The sequence below is a fragment of the Halichoerus grypus genome, chromosome 12 (genome assembly GCF_964656455.1).
Source record: "Halichoerus grypus chromosome 12, mHalGry1.hap1.1, whole genome shotgun sequence".
Lineage (NCBI taxonomy): Eukaryota > Metazoa > Chordata > Mammalia > Carnivora > Phocidae > Halichoerus > Halichoerus grypus.
Window position 1 is genome coordinate 89,198,476 of NC_135723.1, and position 17,530 is coordinate 89,216,005.

The 17,530-nt window shown below is 40.6% G+C and overlaps 1 protein-coding gene across 4 annotated transcripts in view; it reads left to right on the forward strand.

The window, feature by feature from the left end:
* The window catches only part of NUP205 (nucleoporin 205), an 82,839-nt gene that overhangs the window by 61,381 nt on the left and 3,928 nt on the right, over nucleotides 1–17,530 (forward strand). For 2 of the 4 annotated variants that reach the window (XM_036100628.2, XM_036100637.2), the window contains exons 34-42: nucleotides 1,647–1,785; nucleotides 3,565–3,691; nucleotides 8,333–8,409; nucleotides 10,857–10,985; nucleotides 11,204–11,330; nucleotides 14,133–14,299; nucleotides 15,846–15,969; nucleotides 16,412–16,540; nucleotides 16,874–16,947. In XM_036100628.2, coding sequence (XP_035956521.2) covers nucleotides 1,647–1,785; nucleotides 3,565–3,691; nucleotides 8,333–8,409; nucleotides 10,857–10,985; nucleotides 11,204–11,330; nucleotides 14,133–14,299; nucleotides 15,846–15,969; nucleotides 16,412–16,540; nucleotides 16,874–16,947 — 1,093 coding nt within the window. Of the gene's footprint in view, nucleotides 1–1,646; nucleotides 1,786–3,564; nucleotides 3,692–5,436; nucleotides 5,679–8,332; nucleotides 8,410–10,856; nucleotides 10,986–11,203; nucleotides 11,331–13,455; nucleotides 13,797–14,132; nucleotides 14,300–15,845; nucleotides 15,970–16,411; nucleotides 16,541–16,873; nucleotides 16,948–17,530 lie in introns of those variants that run through there. The other 2 variants (XM_078059596.1, XM_078059597.1) reach the window with 2 other exon arrangements.

Sequence of the window (17,530 nt, forward strand, 5' to 3'; positions counted from 1 at the left end):
TGGCTTGGGTCATGATCTCAGGGTCGTGAGATCTAGCTCCATGTCGGGCTCCGAGCTCAGCGCGGAGTCTGCTTGAGATTCTCTCTCTCCCTCTCCCCCTACCCCTTTCCTGCTCACGCTCTCTCTCTTTCTCTAAATAAACAAAATCTTAAAAAAAAAAAGAATATTTATTTTTAGTTATAGTGATCCTTTAAAGTATTGTAGTGAAATTATAATTTGTTGTGGATTTCCTATTCCTGATGACTTGAATAGTATTTTATATTTTTGTCATTGTAGCATTTTATCAACTGCTTGCACATTTGAAATCTTTTAATCAAACAATTTTTTAAGTTTCAAGCTTTTTTTTTTTTTAAGATTTTATTTATTTGACAGAGAGAGACACAGTGAGAGAGGGAACACAAGCAAGGGGAGTGGGAGAGGGAGAAGCAGGCCCCCAGCGGAGCAGGGAGCCCGATGCGGGGCTCGATCCCAGGACCCTGAGATCATGACCTGAGCCGAAGGCAGACGCCCAACGGCTGAGCCACCCAGGCGCCCCTGAGTTTCAAGCTTTTTAACAGATTTCTCAGTTCAGTTTGTATATGGGTTTTTTTCCCCCTCATTTTTGTCTACCTGGCTGCAACATTATTAGCATACCCTCTTAGCAGTAAATAACACTTAGGTCAGTTTTATTAATTTTCTTCAAAAGATCCATTGCCAAATTGAATATTTGAGTGTTTCAGGATTAACTGTAGAACTATTTTACCTCCAGAAAAGAAATGTTTTTTTTATATTGCTTCCTAAAATTTTAAACATGAGCGTTATTATTTTCCCCTTAAGTAAAGACAATTGAGTTATTTACATTCCTCAGCTCTTGGCATTTATTTATTTATTTTTTTTTTTTTTTAAGATTTTATTTATTTATTTGAGAGAGAGAGAATGAGAGAGAGAGCACATGAGAGGGGGGAGGGTCAGAGGGAGGAGCAGACTCCCCGCAGAGCAGGGAGCCCGATGCGGGACTCGATCCCGGGACTCCAGGATCATGACCTGAGCCGAAGGCAGTCGCTTAACCAACTGAGCCACCCAGGCGCCCAGCTCTTGGCATTTAATCACTTGTCTGTGCAAAGCCTTTCTCTTATTCCATATTTTGCTTCCATTCCCTTCTCTTCAACAGGCAACCATTTTCTTTTTCTAAAAATTTAAATACAAACATTTACAATATATGATGGTTTATTAATACCTAATCTTAAAAGTGAAATGATTTTACAGCCTCATTTTAACTTTTTAAAATCTTGATTTTTTAATATAATGGGCAATGTAGACTCATTTCTGGCTTTGCGTACAGGAGAGGGAAATTTGGAGAAAATAACTTCCGTTTTTATCTGTTTCTTGTTTATAGTTTCTGTGGCCCACGGGAGCATTTAGAGTAGAATAAATATGTTGAGGAACTTCCAAGCATTGTCTTCAAATTATGCAGATTTTCTTTACTGAGATTTTTTAGAACTGAAATAACTGTTTTTACTGTTGGTATGGGACGCAGAATTCTCCTTAGTAGCTTCACATCTTAATCAGGCACCTGTGATTGTTTGACATGGAGGTGGTCAGGAACTGTTAGCATCCCTTAACTCTTGGACTGTCGCTCTCTCCTTGTTGGGTGGAAATGAATGAAGCATGTTCGGCATGAGAGACCCACCAGTGTTCATCCCTGCCCCGGTGGACCGCTATCGGCAGATTCTGCTCCCAGCTCTCCGCTTGTGCCAGGTCATCCTCACGTCCAGCACAGCCCAGCACTTACAGGCAGCGGGGCAGGTGAGAAGAGCCCTTGGTGTAGAAGGCGTCACGCAGAGTCCTCCTTTTATCATTGCACAAACCCGAGGCATCGACAGCACCCGGGCCTTTACCTTAGTCACACTCTCTGTGGCAGCCCTGGGCATCGAAGGCCAGCCCCTTGTGCTTTGCTGTGAACTTCATTGGCCCGCTCTTGACTCTTATTTGAATGAAACCCCACAGCGAAGAACAGAATAGTGAGATGGAAAGCAAGATCTCTAAGTTTGTTCTTCTGTAAAATGAAGCGGTTATTGTGATAGGAATAAACTGGCTTCTAAAATGTAATTTAGCCAGGGATTTACTGAGAGGCCGTACAGTATTTTAGACCTTACAGAAAATATGAAAGATAGATGATAATGGTCCATTGGGTTGTGATATTTAGAGGATGAAGTAATTGAGATAAGTGCATTTTCTAACATAAAAATTTTTTTCATTGGGCACCAGAAATTAGTTTTATTTTCATCCCTTTTCAATGAAACCTTCAAAAAAAATCTTTGTTTCTTTAAATTAATAATACAGTGTATAATTTAACCATTCACTGATTAGACTCATCAATATGACTCTGCAGTTTTTGATTGTATTGCTCTATTATTACGACACCCTCAGGAACTGTGTCCTAATACCTTATAGTAATTTTAGGTGCTTTCCCTGCCATCAGCCTTCAGGCTTATGTCACTGAGGTAGAATGCTGCTCTTTCTAACACAGAACCTTGTTTTATGCTGCATTAGTACATCCTGCCACTTCCATATGTGGCCTTTGAATCAGTTCTTTAAAACTCAAAGACTTTCCTTGTCTTCTCCTTTATTGAGATTAAGATTTTTTTTTTTATTAGAAGTGGGACTTTGTGATGATGTAAGATTCTCTAATGCCACTCTTGTACTGGCTGTGGCAGAATCCCCCAAGGAGCTTGTTTTAAAAATATAGATTACTGAGGGGCGCCCAGGTGGCTCAGTCAGTTAAGCGTCCAACTCTTGATCTCAGCTCAGATCTTGATCTCAGTGTCGTGAGTTCGAGCCCCACGTTGGGGCCCAGCATGGAGCCTACTTAAAAAAAAAATTACAGAGTTCTATGTCCAGTAATTACGGGTTAAGGCCAGGAATCTGAATAAAAAATAAAAGGGGGCATAGTTCTTGAGTGATTCAGATGTTTGGCCTGTTTGGCGTAGTTTCAGCCTTCAAGGCATTTATGATCTAGTTGAGGAGACATCATATGTGAAAGTAATTGGATTCCTCCATGAAAGTACAGTAGAAAATGCCACGGTGGAAGGGCAGAGTTTGGAGGTCAGGATTTTTATCTCATTCGTATTATATCAAAAGGAGAATTTAACAAGAGCTTTAATGTGATTGTCCCCATGTCAGGCTGGTCAGATTTTCATAGAGCAACTTAAATTCAGTGAATCATTTTTATACCTACTCCTGTTCTAGGTCTATTTGGACAAAAAGAAATTAAATAAGGGTTAAGTAATAGTTTTCATTTAGTAGTTGTAAGTTATACTTTTCTACTCTGGCCTTTAAATACAGTAATTTCTAAAAGTTGAAATCATCTTTATCTTTGGCTTTCTTATGAATTTTAGGTAAATATTTGCTTCTTGAAGAAATAAACTATAAATGTAGAAGACAGTTGCTTATATACATTCACTATGATTCATTACATTGAACTTGGTGCTTCAGCGTTATTAAAAAGATGAATTACAGATATAGAAAAAATTTGCTAATCTTGACCTCCCTTTTTTCCGTTTCCCCTCCTTTTCCTTGGCTCAGGTGTTGCAGTTTCTCATTTCACATTCTGATACCATACAAGCAATCCTGCGCTGTCAGGATGTGAGTGCTGGGTCTTTGCAGGAACTGGCTCTGCTGACAGGAATTATCAGTAAAGCAGCACTTCCTGGTGAGTTGATTATGTTGGATGGACTTTGAATAATTCTTTACAGACTGACGTACACTTAATAGAATGAGGCTTTTATGGCTTTGCAGTACATAGGACTTATTTGAAATTGGTACTAAGAGTTAACTGCTTTTTTAAAATTAGTAAGTTTATATGTATAAGAATGATATATGATCATACAAAAAAATTCAAAGAGTTCAAGAAAATAATTAATACTCAAAACCTCACTACCTAGAAATTACCAAGTGCTTTTTTTAGTCAATCACCACATGTTAACATTTGGTGAGTAGCTTCTCAAACGTTGTTTTCTGTATATGCATATACAGGAGAGATGGAGACGGAGACATACTGAGGTGATTTAAGAGAACAAGATTACCTTTTACGTGCAGTTTTAGAAAATTATTTAATTTTACATGAACTTTTTTTTTTTTAAGATTTTTTATTTATTTATTTGACAGAGAGAGACACAGCGAGAGAGGGAACACAAGCAGGGGGAGAGGGAGAGGGAGAGGGAGAAGCAGGCCTCCCGCGGAGCAGGGAGCCCGATGCGGGGCTCGATCCCAGGACCCTGGGATCATGACCTGAGACGAAGGCAGACGCTTAACGACTGAGCCACCCAGGCGCCCCTAATTTTACAGGAACTTAACAGATTAAAGAATTAATTGAAGAGAAATTGAAGACATTGCTGAATTCCAGACAAATGTTTCTTTACTATGAGAGCATAAGAGCTATTATTCTTTTTTTTTTTTTTTTAAGATTTTATTTATTTATTAGAGAGAGAGCAAGAAAAGAGCGCTTGTGAGCAGGGGGAGGGCAAAGGGAGAGGAAAAGGGACAAGCAGACTGTGCACTGAGCACGGAGCTGGTGCCAGTGCCGGGCTAGATGTCAAGACTCGGAGTTGGACACTTAACCAACTACCCAGGCACCCCTATCTCTTGGTATTTTTAATTTGTATTGAGGTCCCCTCCCCCAAGAAAAGTATATTATATGATGTAATGTATGGTGTTTAATATAACATAATAAAAAAGGAAGTATATTATAGTCCCTGAATTCTCTAATGTTTATCAACGTCTAAAGGTTGCCTCTATTCTTGAATGATGGCATAGCTGATTATGATTTTATTTCCCTCAGACCTTGTAGCTCATGATAATAGCTCATATTTATTAAGCATAATGTGCCAAGTACTTATTTTAAACACTTAGTATATTTATTTATTCCTCACAACAATCTTATGAGGTAGAACTATTATTTTCCACATTTTACAAATGAGGAAACTGAGGCACAGAGAGGTTGCCTTGTCCAGAGTCACATATATAATACTGGTGGTGTGGTTTCCCAGCCAGTATGGCTTCTGAGCCTGTGCAGTTAACTCGTAGACTCTACTACCTCCATTTTTATGTTGCTACCAAGTCTGAGGCCAGCCCATGATTCCACCCCCCCAACCCTGATATGTTTTCCTCTGTAGGGGATATCAGTGCTTGAGCCCTTTGTATTGGGAGAAGAGTGTTTGGTAGGGTGGAGGGCAGTGCCCGTGCAAGCACTGGGAGCCCGTGCTTATTCTGAGGAGAGCGCAGCTTCCACTCCACCCAGTCGTGGCGTATCTCAGTCCTAGAGGCTTGTTATGCTCATTTCCCCAGCTCATCCCAGTGTTTTTAGATGATACCAGTCAGGCCATCCTTCTTGCCTCTACTAAGGTCCCACAGTGCTTTGTAGTGGTTCTCCTAACGCTTTTCCCTTGATTTCTCTAGGCCTTACCTAATTACTCTAAAAGGCTTCTCTGCAAATTGAAGAGTCTCCATGAGAATTTGCAAGAGTTTTTGGTCTATCTTCTTTCCTTCACACTGCATCTGAGGAGTGGAATAAGGGTCATGAGCTGAATCATGCTGCTTGCTTCACCAGAATTTTCTCTGTTTTTTTTGTCCTTTGCCATCACCATTTTTCAGTATTTGTGGCATAAGTTTCCCCACCCCCACACCCTTTTGGTGAATTTCATTCATTCTGTAGGTTGATGACAGGAGGGACACTTTATTTATTTATTTATTTAAGAGAGAGAGCAAGAGAGCAGGGGGGAGGGGTAGAGAGAGAGGGAGAAGCAGGCTCCCCACTGAGCAGGGGGCCCGATGCGGTACTTGATCCCAGGACCCTGGGATCATGACCTGAGCCAAAGGCAGAGGCTTAACCGACTGAGCCACCCAGGCGCTCCAACAGGAGGGACATTCTATGATGCTACTTCATTCTGCCATCTTCACCTAGAAGTGCTGAGTTAGGTATAAAGAGAATTTACCTTTTATCAAATCCTCTGATAAGGTGGTTTTATTCATGAAGTCTCCTGTCATTAATTTTTTTTAAATGCCTAAAATTTTTGTATTTTGCTAATGGCATCATTTGACCCTGTCAATGTATTAAGATTGTATTCGGAAAAGCAGTTTTTTTAACATGCTCATGATAAATTCAAACAAAATAGAAGAACAGAGTAAAAAGTACCATGACTAGCAGTTCCTGTTATCTAAAAGGAATTAGTTATCAGTTTACTTTTCTAGAAGTTTCTATGCATATGGTGTAAAATTGTCCCCTCCCTACACAAATGAAATCATACTATACACACTGCTCTGTAATTCTTTTTTCCAGATCTTTTCTCATCATCATATAGAGCTCCTACCTCATTCTTTTAAATTGGCTGCATAATTTTCCAGTTGTGAGAGTTAACCAGATCTTTGTTGTTTAACCAGACCCCTGTAACATGTTGACTGTTTCCAGTCTTTTTTTAAATTTCCAACAGTGTGGCATTTAATAACTCTGTGTGTGTGTGTGTGTGTGTGTGTGTGTGTGTGTGTACACATAAGTGTTTTTGTAGATTTGAGCTGGTAGGCTTGATAAATTCCTGACAGCGCTTGGTCTGAAAATATATATACTTAAATTTTTTGGGGGGAGATAATGCCGAATACCCTCCCCAATTTTTTTAAACAAACTCTTAACAGTTTTAATTCCTATCAACCCTACTCTGCAGTTTAGCCCTTGATGACATACTGTTTTGTATTCTTCCATAATTTTACTGTATATATTTTTTTATCTTAAATGCTCCCGTTAAGTTATAAGCCCATTTATAACTGTGTCCCCTTTATTGCCTAGCCTTATACTGGGTATGTCCTACCTCCTCAAATACCGACCAGCAGGTTAATTTTTTTCTATGACTCAAAAATATTCTGGAGAGTGTTTTGGAGTTGAGAGCGATACAAATGGTACACAGAGGACTCAATTGACACTTAGCAGAAGGGTCTTACAGAAACTGAGAATTGGTAGCCTTTTTTTTTTTTTTAAAGATTTTATTTTTAAGTAATCTCTATACCTAGTGTGGGGCTCGAACTAAGCCCCGAGATCAAGAGTTCCACGCTTCACTGACTGAGCCAGCCAGGCGCCCCAAGTAGTCTTTTTAAACAGAGGCAGCAGGTGGAAGAAAAGAACTGGGGCGTAGCAATACATGTTGCAGAGATCAGGTTTGAGGACAAAGAGGAAAAGGCCTGAATTCCATGATAGTATTAGATACACGATCCAGCTTTCGAGGGGTAGGGTGGGAAAGAAGGGCTTAAAATTGCAAGCAGCGAATGTGGAAAAAATATTTTGAGAATTTGATATTAACCAGATTTTTGCTTGTTTTTGTTTTGTTTTGGAATACAAGGGAGACCTGAACATATTTTCAAAAAGTGTGGAAAAATCCTCTGTGGCAGGGTAGATTTTGGTAAGCTGGAAAAGAAGGTGATTCTGGGAGCAGACTCCCGGAAGAGGCAGAGTGGGAAGGGGTAGAGTAATGAGGCACAGGTGAGGCAGAGCAAGCCAGCAGGTACCAAAGGATAGGGGTATTTTCTGTGGGTTTGGGTGAGGTCCTGGGCTGAGAGATCTAGAAAGAGGAGGTCTTGTCATTATGAGGAGCAAAGGATAAGGTTCTGGGTTACATGCTCTGGAGCGCATGCTTGGAAGTGAGGACTGAATTAAAAGGATTGCGCACACAAAGTCAGGGTGACTAGGACAGGTGCAGGTGGATCCTCAGCATGACGACAGCCATGGAACAAAGAGGAAACCAGTGGGTTTGCTTGGAGGACTTGATAGAAATAAAGGGTTTTTTTTCCTGATACTCTGAGAGGTTGATCACTTTGATTTAAGAATTTTGTACTAAGTCTAAACAGAAGTTGCATGGGAACTTTTTTGTGTATGTGCAAACTGTACTTTGCTTAAGGGAAAAGAAAAAAAAGCAAATGATACAGTACCTAGGAGAGTTAAATGAAAAAAGAAATGTATTTCATTATAAGTGTTTTATATCCTAAACTCTTTCATGAGAAAGTAATTTACTGCTGAGTTTAGAAAATTTTAACTTTTATGGTTATAAATAAAAAGTAGGTTTATGTCAAAACCTTTAAAAAGTACCTTTTAAAATTATGAATTCAGTCTAGATTTAGGTTGCATATAAATGAATAAGTGGTGAACTTACAATCTTTGTGAAGTTGTATTTCCCAAAGCTCCTTCATGGCAAGTCTGTGTCTGTTCTTATACATAAGGAATATAAAATGCTAGAACCACTCTTCCTGGTTTTTTAATGTTTTTATTTTGTTGATTATAAAACTATATTTAAAAGCATTCCAAATTTTATAGGTATATTAAATGAACTTGATGTTGATGTAAATGAAGGATCTCTAATGGAGCTACAGGGACATATCGGAAGATTCCAGGTAACTGATTCTTATTTCTTTAAAGAGTAGCTCCTATAAGACTTACAGCAAAATATAACAGTCCTCTTATCCATTCTCCCTGTTCTGCTTCCTGGATTTGGGCAAACCCTCTTTTTTTTTTTTTTAAGAATTTTTTTATTTATTCATTTGAGACAGAGAGAGCAGGAACAGTGGGGAGAGGCAGAGGAAGAGGGAGAAGCAGACTCCCTGCTAAGCAGGGAGCCCAATGTGGGGCTCGACCCTAGGACCTGGAGATCATGACCTGAACCGAAGGCAGACGCTTAACCATCTGAGCCACCCAGGCGCCCCTGGGCAAACCCTCTTGATGGTTTTTAATTGATTTTTTGGTATATCTAAATAATATGCTTATTTTCAAATTTTAGGAATCACCTGTTGATTTTCCATTGAGGAGGATGAGACCTTAGATCTCTTTTCTCCTTTTCTTCCACCGTACAATATGGACATTTCTCACAACACTGCCTCCCTCCCCACTGAAACGCAACATAATTATATCATAATTTTGGTTAGATCATGTGTCATTTATGATTAAGAATGGGTGATAGGTTACTTCTAGGTGCAACGTTACGTTTTCCCTAAAGTGAGTGGTGGTTTTTTTTTTTTTTTTTTTTTTACTTGCTTGGCTTTTAAAAAAAAAAAATTTTTTTTTTTAAGATTTTATTTTATTTTATTTGACACAGAGAGAGAGAGAGAGAGCAAGCAAGCACAAGCAGGGGGAGCAGCAGAAGCAGGCTCCCCACCGACCAGGGAGCCCAACGTGGGGCTTGATCCCAGGACCCTGGGATTATGACCTGAGCCGAAGGCAGACGCTTAACCTGCTGAGCCGCTCAGGCGCCCCTATTTGCTTGCTTTTTATGTACTTACTTCTAAATTATTCCCAAGCTCTCTTCCAGTTGTGTAATCTCCTTTTAATATATTCAAACGTATTAGATAGCTTCTCAACTAAATATTTATTAGTCTTTCTGGGAGCCTCCTGGCCTGCTTTGATCTGAACCAGCTTCACTTTTGATTGGCTTCAGAATAATTGTATTTATATATTAAAATTTATATTTCATTGTTTTTGATACAGTAATTTTCTTAACCAGTCCTCTTTTTGTGAACTGTTTTTTCAGGTTTCCAAAAGAAAACTGCTGCTATCAGTGTTTTTGTGTACAAATTTTTGAGCTATAGATTAGATAAACCTAACTGGTCTCACTGGATCCGAGGGTGCACACACAGAACACGTGGAGCCTTATCCAACTCCGGAAGGGCTTGCCCTCTCACCAGTAAAACCCAAATGCTCTGCCTTTATTTCCCTCTCTCTTTTTTTGTCTTCTAATTTTTTTTCGTTGGTAGGGAGAAAAAGGTCTTTTTGAAGGATTCTTTCGTAGGTGACTTCTAGAAATGTGGTAGTGCATCTGTTTTGTCTGTAAGGGTAGCACACAGGTAATATTTTAAAAAATAGATATAACTATTTTGGCAAACTAAGTTTATATTGTCTTTTTAGTATGTTTTGCCTTATCCAATCTTACTATGTAAACTAACATCAGTTTACATAAGTTATTACATATTATACCTGTGTATGTCTGTATGTGTACGTAGGTGTGTGTGTGAGATACCAGTTTTTAAAGTACATGTTTATTGTCCACTTATTATGTGCAGAGCACTGTATACAAATGTAAATGATTCATTCATTGTCTCAAATAATCCTGACCACAATCCTGTAGAATAGGAATCGCTATTTGCACCCTAGGAATGTGAGCATTGAGGCTTGTGGAGGTTAAGTAACCTGTTGTAGGTTACAAAGCAAGAGGTCAGGTACCTCCTAGTGGAACCCACATCTCTAATTTCAACCACTAGATATATTGCCAGTTGTGAAAAGCTCGTCCTTTCCTTCCAAGAACCTTAGGAAAAATTGTAATGTCAGCTGAAAAGTACCAACATTTCAAGCAGATGACATTTTCATTTTGTGTGTTCCCACCCCCTTTTATGGAGTCCCCAGAAGTGGCCCTAGGAGAAACAGCCTTTAAGTTTGAGCCATTAGACAAAATTATCATGGATGTGCTTATGACAAAGTGTTGTCTATTTGCCATTCCATTTTGCTTCTCATTGTTTATCAACTTGTGTTTATTTAATGGGTATCTACCAAGGAATTACTTCGTGTGATACAGAATATTCTTTGGCTAATGCTTACAATGTAATGGGGATTAATTGCTAAAAACAAATATGGTGTTCTTTTAGTGAGTTGACTGCCAAGCAAATGACATTTGCAAAAAGGTGAATTTTAATAAGGCTAACTTCATTTGTTTCAGTTGGAAGTAAGAAATGAGACTCTTTAAAGAGTGATTCCACTCCCCAATGAGTTTTTCTTTTTTATATCCCTCAAAGAGAGGTCACTAATTTTAGACATACCCAATTAGATATGAACAAAGTATCTTTCTCTTTCTCAGCGTCAGTGTTTAGGACTACTAAGCCGCTTTGGGGGCTCTGACAGACTGCGTCAGTTTAAATTTCAAGATGATAATGTGGAGGGAGATAGAGTGAGCAAAAAAGATGAACTCGAACTGGCCATGCAGCAGGTAAGAGGAGTGGGCATTGTGTATCTGTTCTTGAACATTTGTGTGTTTTTGGAAGGATGTGATTAAAATAACAGATGGGAGTGATTTTGCAATTTGATTTATAACTTTGTTGTAATTTTACAAATTGATCAGTAACTTTGTTCTTCAAATCTGGAATTCTGTGACATTTGGGCATTTGGGGAACTGATATTTTTGTTACTGTTATTCTTCCATTGTAGATCTGTGCCAATGTCATGGAATATTGCCAGTCACTCATGTTACAGAGCTCCCCCACATTTCAGCATGCTGTGTGTCTCTTCACCCCTAGCCTGTCAGAAACCATTAATAGAGATGGACCACGGCAAGGTGAGGCTGCTCCTTTCTTTCTGTATTTGAGGATTAAGCTGCTGTGATTAAGACAAGCTCTGGTTGGCTCCAGAGAGACACAGTTTTTTTCTTTATGTGTAATTAGTGGGAAAATTTGTAAATGACTTTAGGAAGGATCGGTAAGGAGGTACTGTCGTTAGTCCCGTGTATAGGCTAGAGAGCTTGAGAGGACAGAGAACTTCAGGATATTCTGAGGATACATTTAGAAGAGCTTTGCGGGGAGAGTATGGTTTTGAATAGTATTGGAGACCCCACAGAAAGGCTCTAAGATTGGTGAGTAAGCTAGCTGGGTGAAAAATGTACAAATATAACAGATGGTTAATGTGTGAAATCATGTTAAGCTGAATGTAGTGTCTAAATTGGGTCTTGTAGTATAGCTCCAACTTTCTATACCACAGCAAAGTAAAATGTAGATGCTAAGTAGGCTGACATAGTCTGTGACTTCCTAAGGACATAGTAGGCGAGGTCTGGAATATGAGGGCTATGGGTTGATTAAAGCTATTATCCTGTGGGACACTCAGAAGACAAAGCCCATTGTGATCTTAGTGGTGCTTGGTAATGGAATGCACTGCTGCTGATTTCCAGAAGCTTTTTGTGTGAGGTTTCTGAAAATCATTTTGTCACATTTTCATCTTCTTCAAGATCTTATTTTCCCTGAAAATTACTTAATTACATAAAATATTTAATAGAATGATATTATGAAAAATATATTAGCTTAACAGCATATAACCACTGTCTCATGTAAATGGTGCTGAGAACTATTTGTTTCTGTTTGTGTAACTTCATTATAAAGTGTCCAAGGGGGCCCCTTTCTTCTACCTTGAATCTAACATTTTAAAACAAATTTAACCTGTTCATAACATTTTCAAATGAAATTGTGGTTTTGTCATTTATTCTTCAAAAACATTAATCATATGCTACTAATGTATCACTAGTAATTATTAAAATTTCATTTGGTTTCTTCTCACTTTGAGCCAGTCTTTCACATACCAGGTCATTCTTAGATCTTTAATACTTGATGATGAACTTTATGAAGCCTTATATATTGGTCTTTATTTTTCCTGAGACTTTTTAAAGATTTAATCAGCATACTTATCTTTGCCAGTTGTAGACACAGGAGTGGGTAGGTGTGTGGTAGGTTCAGGAACATGCAGTTGTAGGGGGACAGTTTAACCTAGCAGTGAAGAACACAGACTGATCATGAACTGCCTAGATTCGAGTCCCAGTTCTGTAAGCGACTATTGATATGACTTCAGAAAAACTACTTAGCCTCTTTGTGCCTCAGCCTCCTCAGCTGTAAAATGGGAGTAACAACAAGCTCTTTTCCAGTGAATTATTGTAAGGATTAAACGTGTTACTCAATGTGAAGTGCTTTAGAACGGTGTCTGGCACTTAGCACTGGTTAAGTGTGGCCTGTAACTATTTTCATTCTGGCTGGCCTTCACTGTTCCTGTTGAGTATATGTGCTATTGCTTGTGGTTCAGGGCCCTCTCCTGTCGCACTCCTGCTGCCGCGCCCTCACACTCTCCTGCAGACTCTGGTTCTGTAGTCAGGTTTGTCGGGAGCCATCCTCGTCTGACGTCTAAGTCTGGTAGCTTCTGCACACCTTAATATTTTCTAGATATGAGCACATCAGCATATGAGAACTCCTGATAGGCTTTGGAGTACTCCTCTCAGCACTAGACCATTCTCTTTCTGGATGTGTTCCTACCAGAGTAGGTATCATCTAAATGTTGCCTGGGCACCAGGGTCCCTAATTTCACTAGGAGAAGGCTCCGTATCATAGAGACTGTCCCATCTTCACTGAAGACTGGGAGGGGAAACCTGGCAACTCAGATGAGTCTAGGATGTCCTGGTTGGTGGCAACATCCACTGACAAGGAACTGTTCTCTCTCTTCCTCTCCTCATGAAGACCTATGAAATTTGACTTTGAAGCAAAGTTAAGGGAGATAGTGGGGAAGGAAGCAAATGCACATCTCTCCTGCAGTATTCTTGGCAGTTAGAGCCATTAAACAAAGATTATCTCCAAATTGAACTTGAAATTACTAAGGTATTTCTCAAGGAATTCCTCAGTTGTAAGAGGAAATTGCTCTATTTGCACCAGTCCTTCCAGTTCTTCCCTTCACGAACGACTTTCCCAACTTCTCATGGTTCCTTTGCACCTTCATCAGAAGCTAGGTGAGTAAAAGGTAGATCATTTTGTTTTCCTACCCAAATGGACTAATGGTGGTAAGAGAGTTGTTGAAGTTTAAATTTAATTATATTTTTTGACTGTCTCAGTGTTCTCCTTCTCTTGGGAGAATGACTTTGAGCTGGGAATTCAGCAACCAGAAAGGTGCAGACCAGAAATGAATCCATATAACTAGAGCTGTAGGGTGAGGCAGGAATTCTTCACCTGGGCTCAGGAACCTCCAGACTTGTGTGTATGGCGCGCGCGTGTGTGTGTGTGTGTGCATGCACACATGCACACGCACACCTGTGGGGGGGTGGGGGGGAGCTGGATGCAAAGGTTTATGATAGATTTCTCAAAGAGGTCTTCCCCAGTAAAGGGGGAGTTCTGCCAATGTCCACCAGCCAAATTTCCTTATTCTTTAGGGCTCTAGCTCTATGCACATAACTGATCACAGTAGCTCTCTCTGCTCCTCTGAACTGTCAGAAGTATTCAGAAGTAGTTTTGGGTTGGTTTTAATAATAGTTTACATGCCCTTCAAATCCTGGGCATCCCTCGTTTAAAACAGGTCTTATAAGTGGAACATTGTTTTTTATTATCAACTCTGTTAGATACTCAAGCTCCAGTGATTCCATATTGGCGCCTGCCTGGTTTGGGCATCATTGTCTACCTGTTGAAACAGAGTGCTAATGATTTCTTCAGCTATTACGACAGCCATCGACGGAGTGTCAATAAGCTACAGAATGTAGAGCAACTTCCACCAGATGAGATCAAAGAGGTATGAATTTTATAATGAGCTGTGGAGATATTTGAGAAGCCATTGCTTTTCCTAATAAGGGTCACAGTACTGGTGTCCGACTTGTGAGTAAAGTTGATGTATGCAGTGAGATGAAAGGGCTTGAAATGATTGCTCTGTGTGGCTTTAAGAAGAGTCCCCCGCTGGAGCGGCACGCCTGGTAAGCAGGGGAACTCTTGCATGGAAGACAGGGAAGTCGCACCTGTTAGGGAACACCGCCTGCCCTTCAGCAGAATGGCAGCTGGCTTTCAAAGAAGGGTTTTGGTAATTTATACTCTAAAATCTGTGCTGAGAAACTTGGGTTTCAATTGCAGAGGCTAATTCAATAGAAGTGATCCCTTAAGTTAAGATGTCTCTGTGCCTTCAGCATCTTCAGTATCTGTTGGGTGAATTTTTCAGACAAATGGGATGGCTCTCAGTGACCCAGAATCACTCGCTGCTGTTTATTGTAGCTAACGATGCTGAGTTGCTAGGCTTGCTTCCTCAGTAGCTGCCTTTCCCATTTGGCACAGCTGAACGGCACGAGGGCTCCCTTGGCCCACGCTGAAGCTTCCCTGAAGCCATGGGGCGGCCCGGATGTAGAACCATGTTGCCATTCCTCGTTTGCACCAACTGTCCTGAAAAACTCCATGTCACTCTTCAGAGTAGTCAAAGCTCCCTCTTGCCACTCTTCCAGTAATCACAGGGAACGTGTAGTGGGTGGTGACAACGCGCCAGGCCCTGAGCTACAAGTTCTGTCTCAGTACATGAAGCAGATGTTGCTATGCCTGTTTTCTCGGATGAGGAAATCGAGGCCCTGGAAGTTTGGATAACTTACCCAAAGCCACACAGCTAGCAAGTCCCGAGACAGGAGTAACTGATGGGGTTCAGGTAGTCCCTGAGATTGGGCGGTTTACCTCTGGCAGCCCTTCCCCCTCATGTGTAGCTTATGGGCGACACCAGTACTTGCAAGAGGGACGCAGCCTTCCCATCAAGGACGTGGTGCTCTCCCAGCCCCACTTCAGGGTGCCTTCTGCCAAAGCCAGCAGCTGAATTTTGAGTTGGCCCACTGTGCTTATGCCGAGCAGAGGTGTGATGAAGGGAGTTCTGGGTTGATGAGCCTATTTTAGTTTCTGCTGTAGAAATCTGCTTTACATTTTCTTCAGAAGATACGTGATGGCTGTTACAGAAATTCTCCATGGCACTGTTAAACCTACGGCTTGAAAAACCTACTGTTGTGTTTTGTTTTAGTTTGACAGGAAATTGAGGGTTGGTTGGCCCCTCAGCAGATTGGAAACGTCTGTTTCAGAGATAAGACCTTTTCCAGAAAGCAGCAGATGAATCTTCATTTGTGAATTCGACTACTTTGGCTCTCAGTTTTTTAGTTACCGGCTTCCTAACTAGATATTAACTCTTGTCTGCAAGGATGTTTAAACTTCTTTGAATGTTTTTCGCAGTGCCTATCATAGTGACCCTCCCTGTAGATTTTCGTGAAGTTTCTGTTAGAGTTTATGTCATCGCTAATACTGTGTTTGTTTCTGGTCCTCAGTTGTGCCAGTCTGTGATGCCTGTTGGTGTTGAGAAAATCTCCACTGCCCAGAAATATGTTCTAGCAAGACGGCGTTTGGTGAAGTTGATCAACAATCGAGCCAAACTCCTTTCCCTTTGTTCTTGTATCCTTAATGGAAATCACAGTGGGAACTTGAATGGTGACCTTTAAGAGAATCTTTAAATGTAGGAACTGTTTATTGATTGTCACATTATTTGGGCATCAAAACTGTATGAGAAGGGACATAATTTTTTTTCCAGTAAATGCCTGATCTGTTTCCAAACTGAAATTTTTTTCCTTCTCTTTTAGATTTAGCTAGTAATCCTGATAATGTATACAGTCACTGTCTGGACGGGAGGCAGGGACACAGCACCCCCCGGTCCCCACCTCCTTCCTCTCAACACACCTTGCTCTGCTCTCTGGGGGGACACCTTCAGTGGAACCTTTCCCCTCGCGATTAGACCGAGGCCGTGGGTACATCATGAAGTAGTGCGGTCTCTCCTTTGTTTTCCTCCTCAGAAACTGGTTTGATGAGATTGTTTTCCTTTAGTCCGAGCTCTCTGTAGTTATCATAGAGACCTGCCTGTTTATTCTTTGGCGCCATCTGGAGTACTACTTGCTACACTGCACGCCCACGGATTCTCAGGATTCCTTGTTTGCCTCCAGAACCTTATTTAAAAGCAGAAGACTACAAGGTAAACTTTATTCTGAAAATTAGCGAACATACATACCTACAGATTGCAGTGCCTTGAAAAACTAGTTACACTTTTATTTATTTTTTGTGTTTCCGGGTTACTAAGAGTGGATTGGGCAATCTAGAGCTACTTAGTTATTAGACATAGCTGTTTCTTGTAGTTTACTTCTATTCATGGGAGACTGCGTGGAGCATAAGAACATCTTAGACCCCGCTCTTTAGCTTCTTGCAGTTAAGGGCTGGCCAGCTCCAGAATCCCCTGGTCTTCAGGTTCTTCCACCGTATGATAGATACATACTTGTAAAGCTGGTTTGTTTGTGTCTTTTGTTGCCAGATTCCTTCACTCCAGAAACCAACCTGGATTTTAGAAGTGGGCTGACTGGAGTGAGCCAACATGACATAGACCAGGTGAGGGTCTCTTCTCATACTCTTTTTCTTTTTTGAAAGGAAAAAGGAAAAGCCTAGTATGTTAGTATGATGATGATTTTCAGGATTGTGTGCAAAGACCTGATTCTGATTCTGACCTGGCCGCCTAACAGCTCTGGGACTTCAAACAACTTACTTTCGATCCTCCGTTTCCTCACCGAAGAAGTGGGAATGATAGTTCAGGCTCAAGGAGTTTTGTCAGAGTGAAACGAGGTCTCGTATGTGAGGCTTCTAGGGCAGTAGTGCCTGGAAGGGACATAGTGAGAGTTCAGTCATCAGTAGGCATCGTGATCCGGAAACTCCCAATTTCTTTAGATTAACTTTGTGGACTTCTTAGGCACAAAGTGTCACTTAGCACTTAATTTTTTATTTTATTTTATTTTTTTTTTTTTTTTTTTTTTTTTTTAAAGATTTTATTTATTTATTTGACAGAGAGATTGACAGTGAGAGAGGGAACACAAGCAGGGGGAGTGGGAGAGGGAGAAGCAGGCTTCCCGCTGAGCAGGGAGCCCGATGCGGGGCTCGATCCCAGGACCCTGGGATCATGACCTGAGCCGAAGGCAGA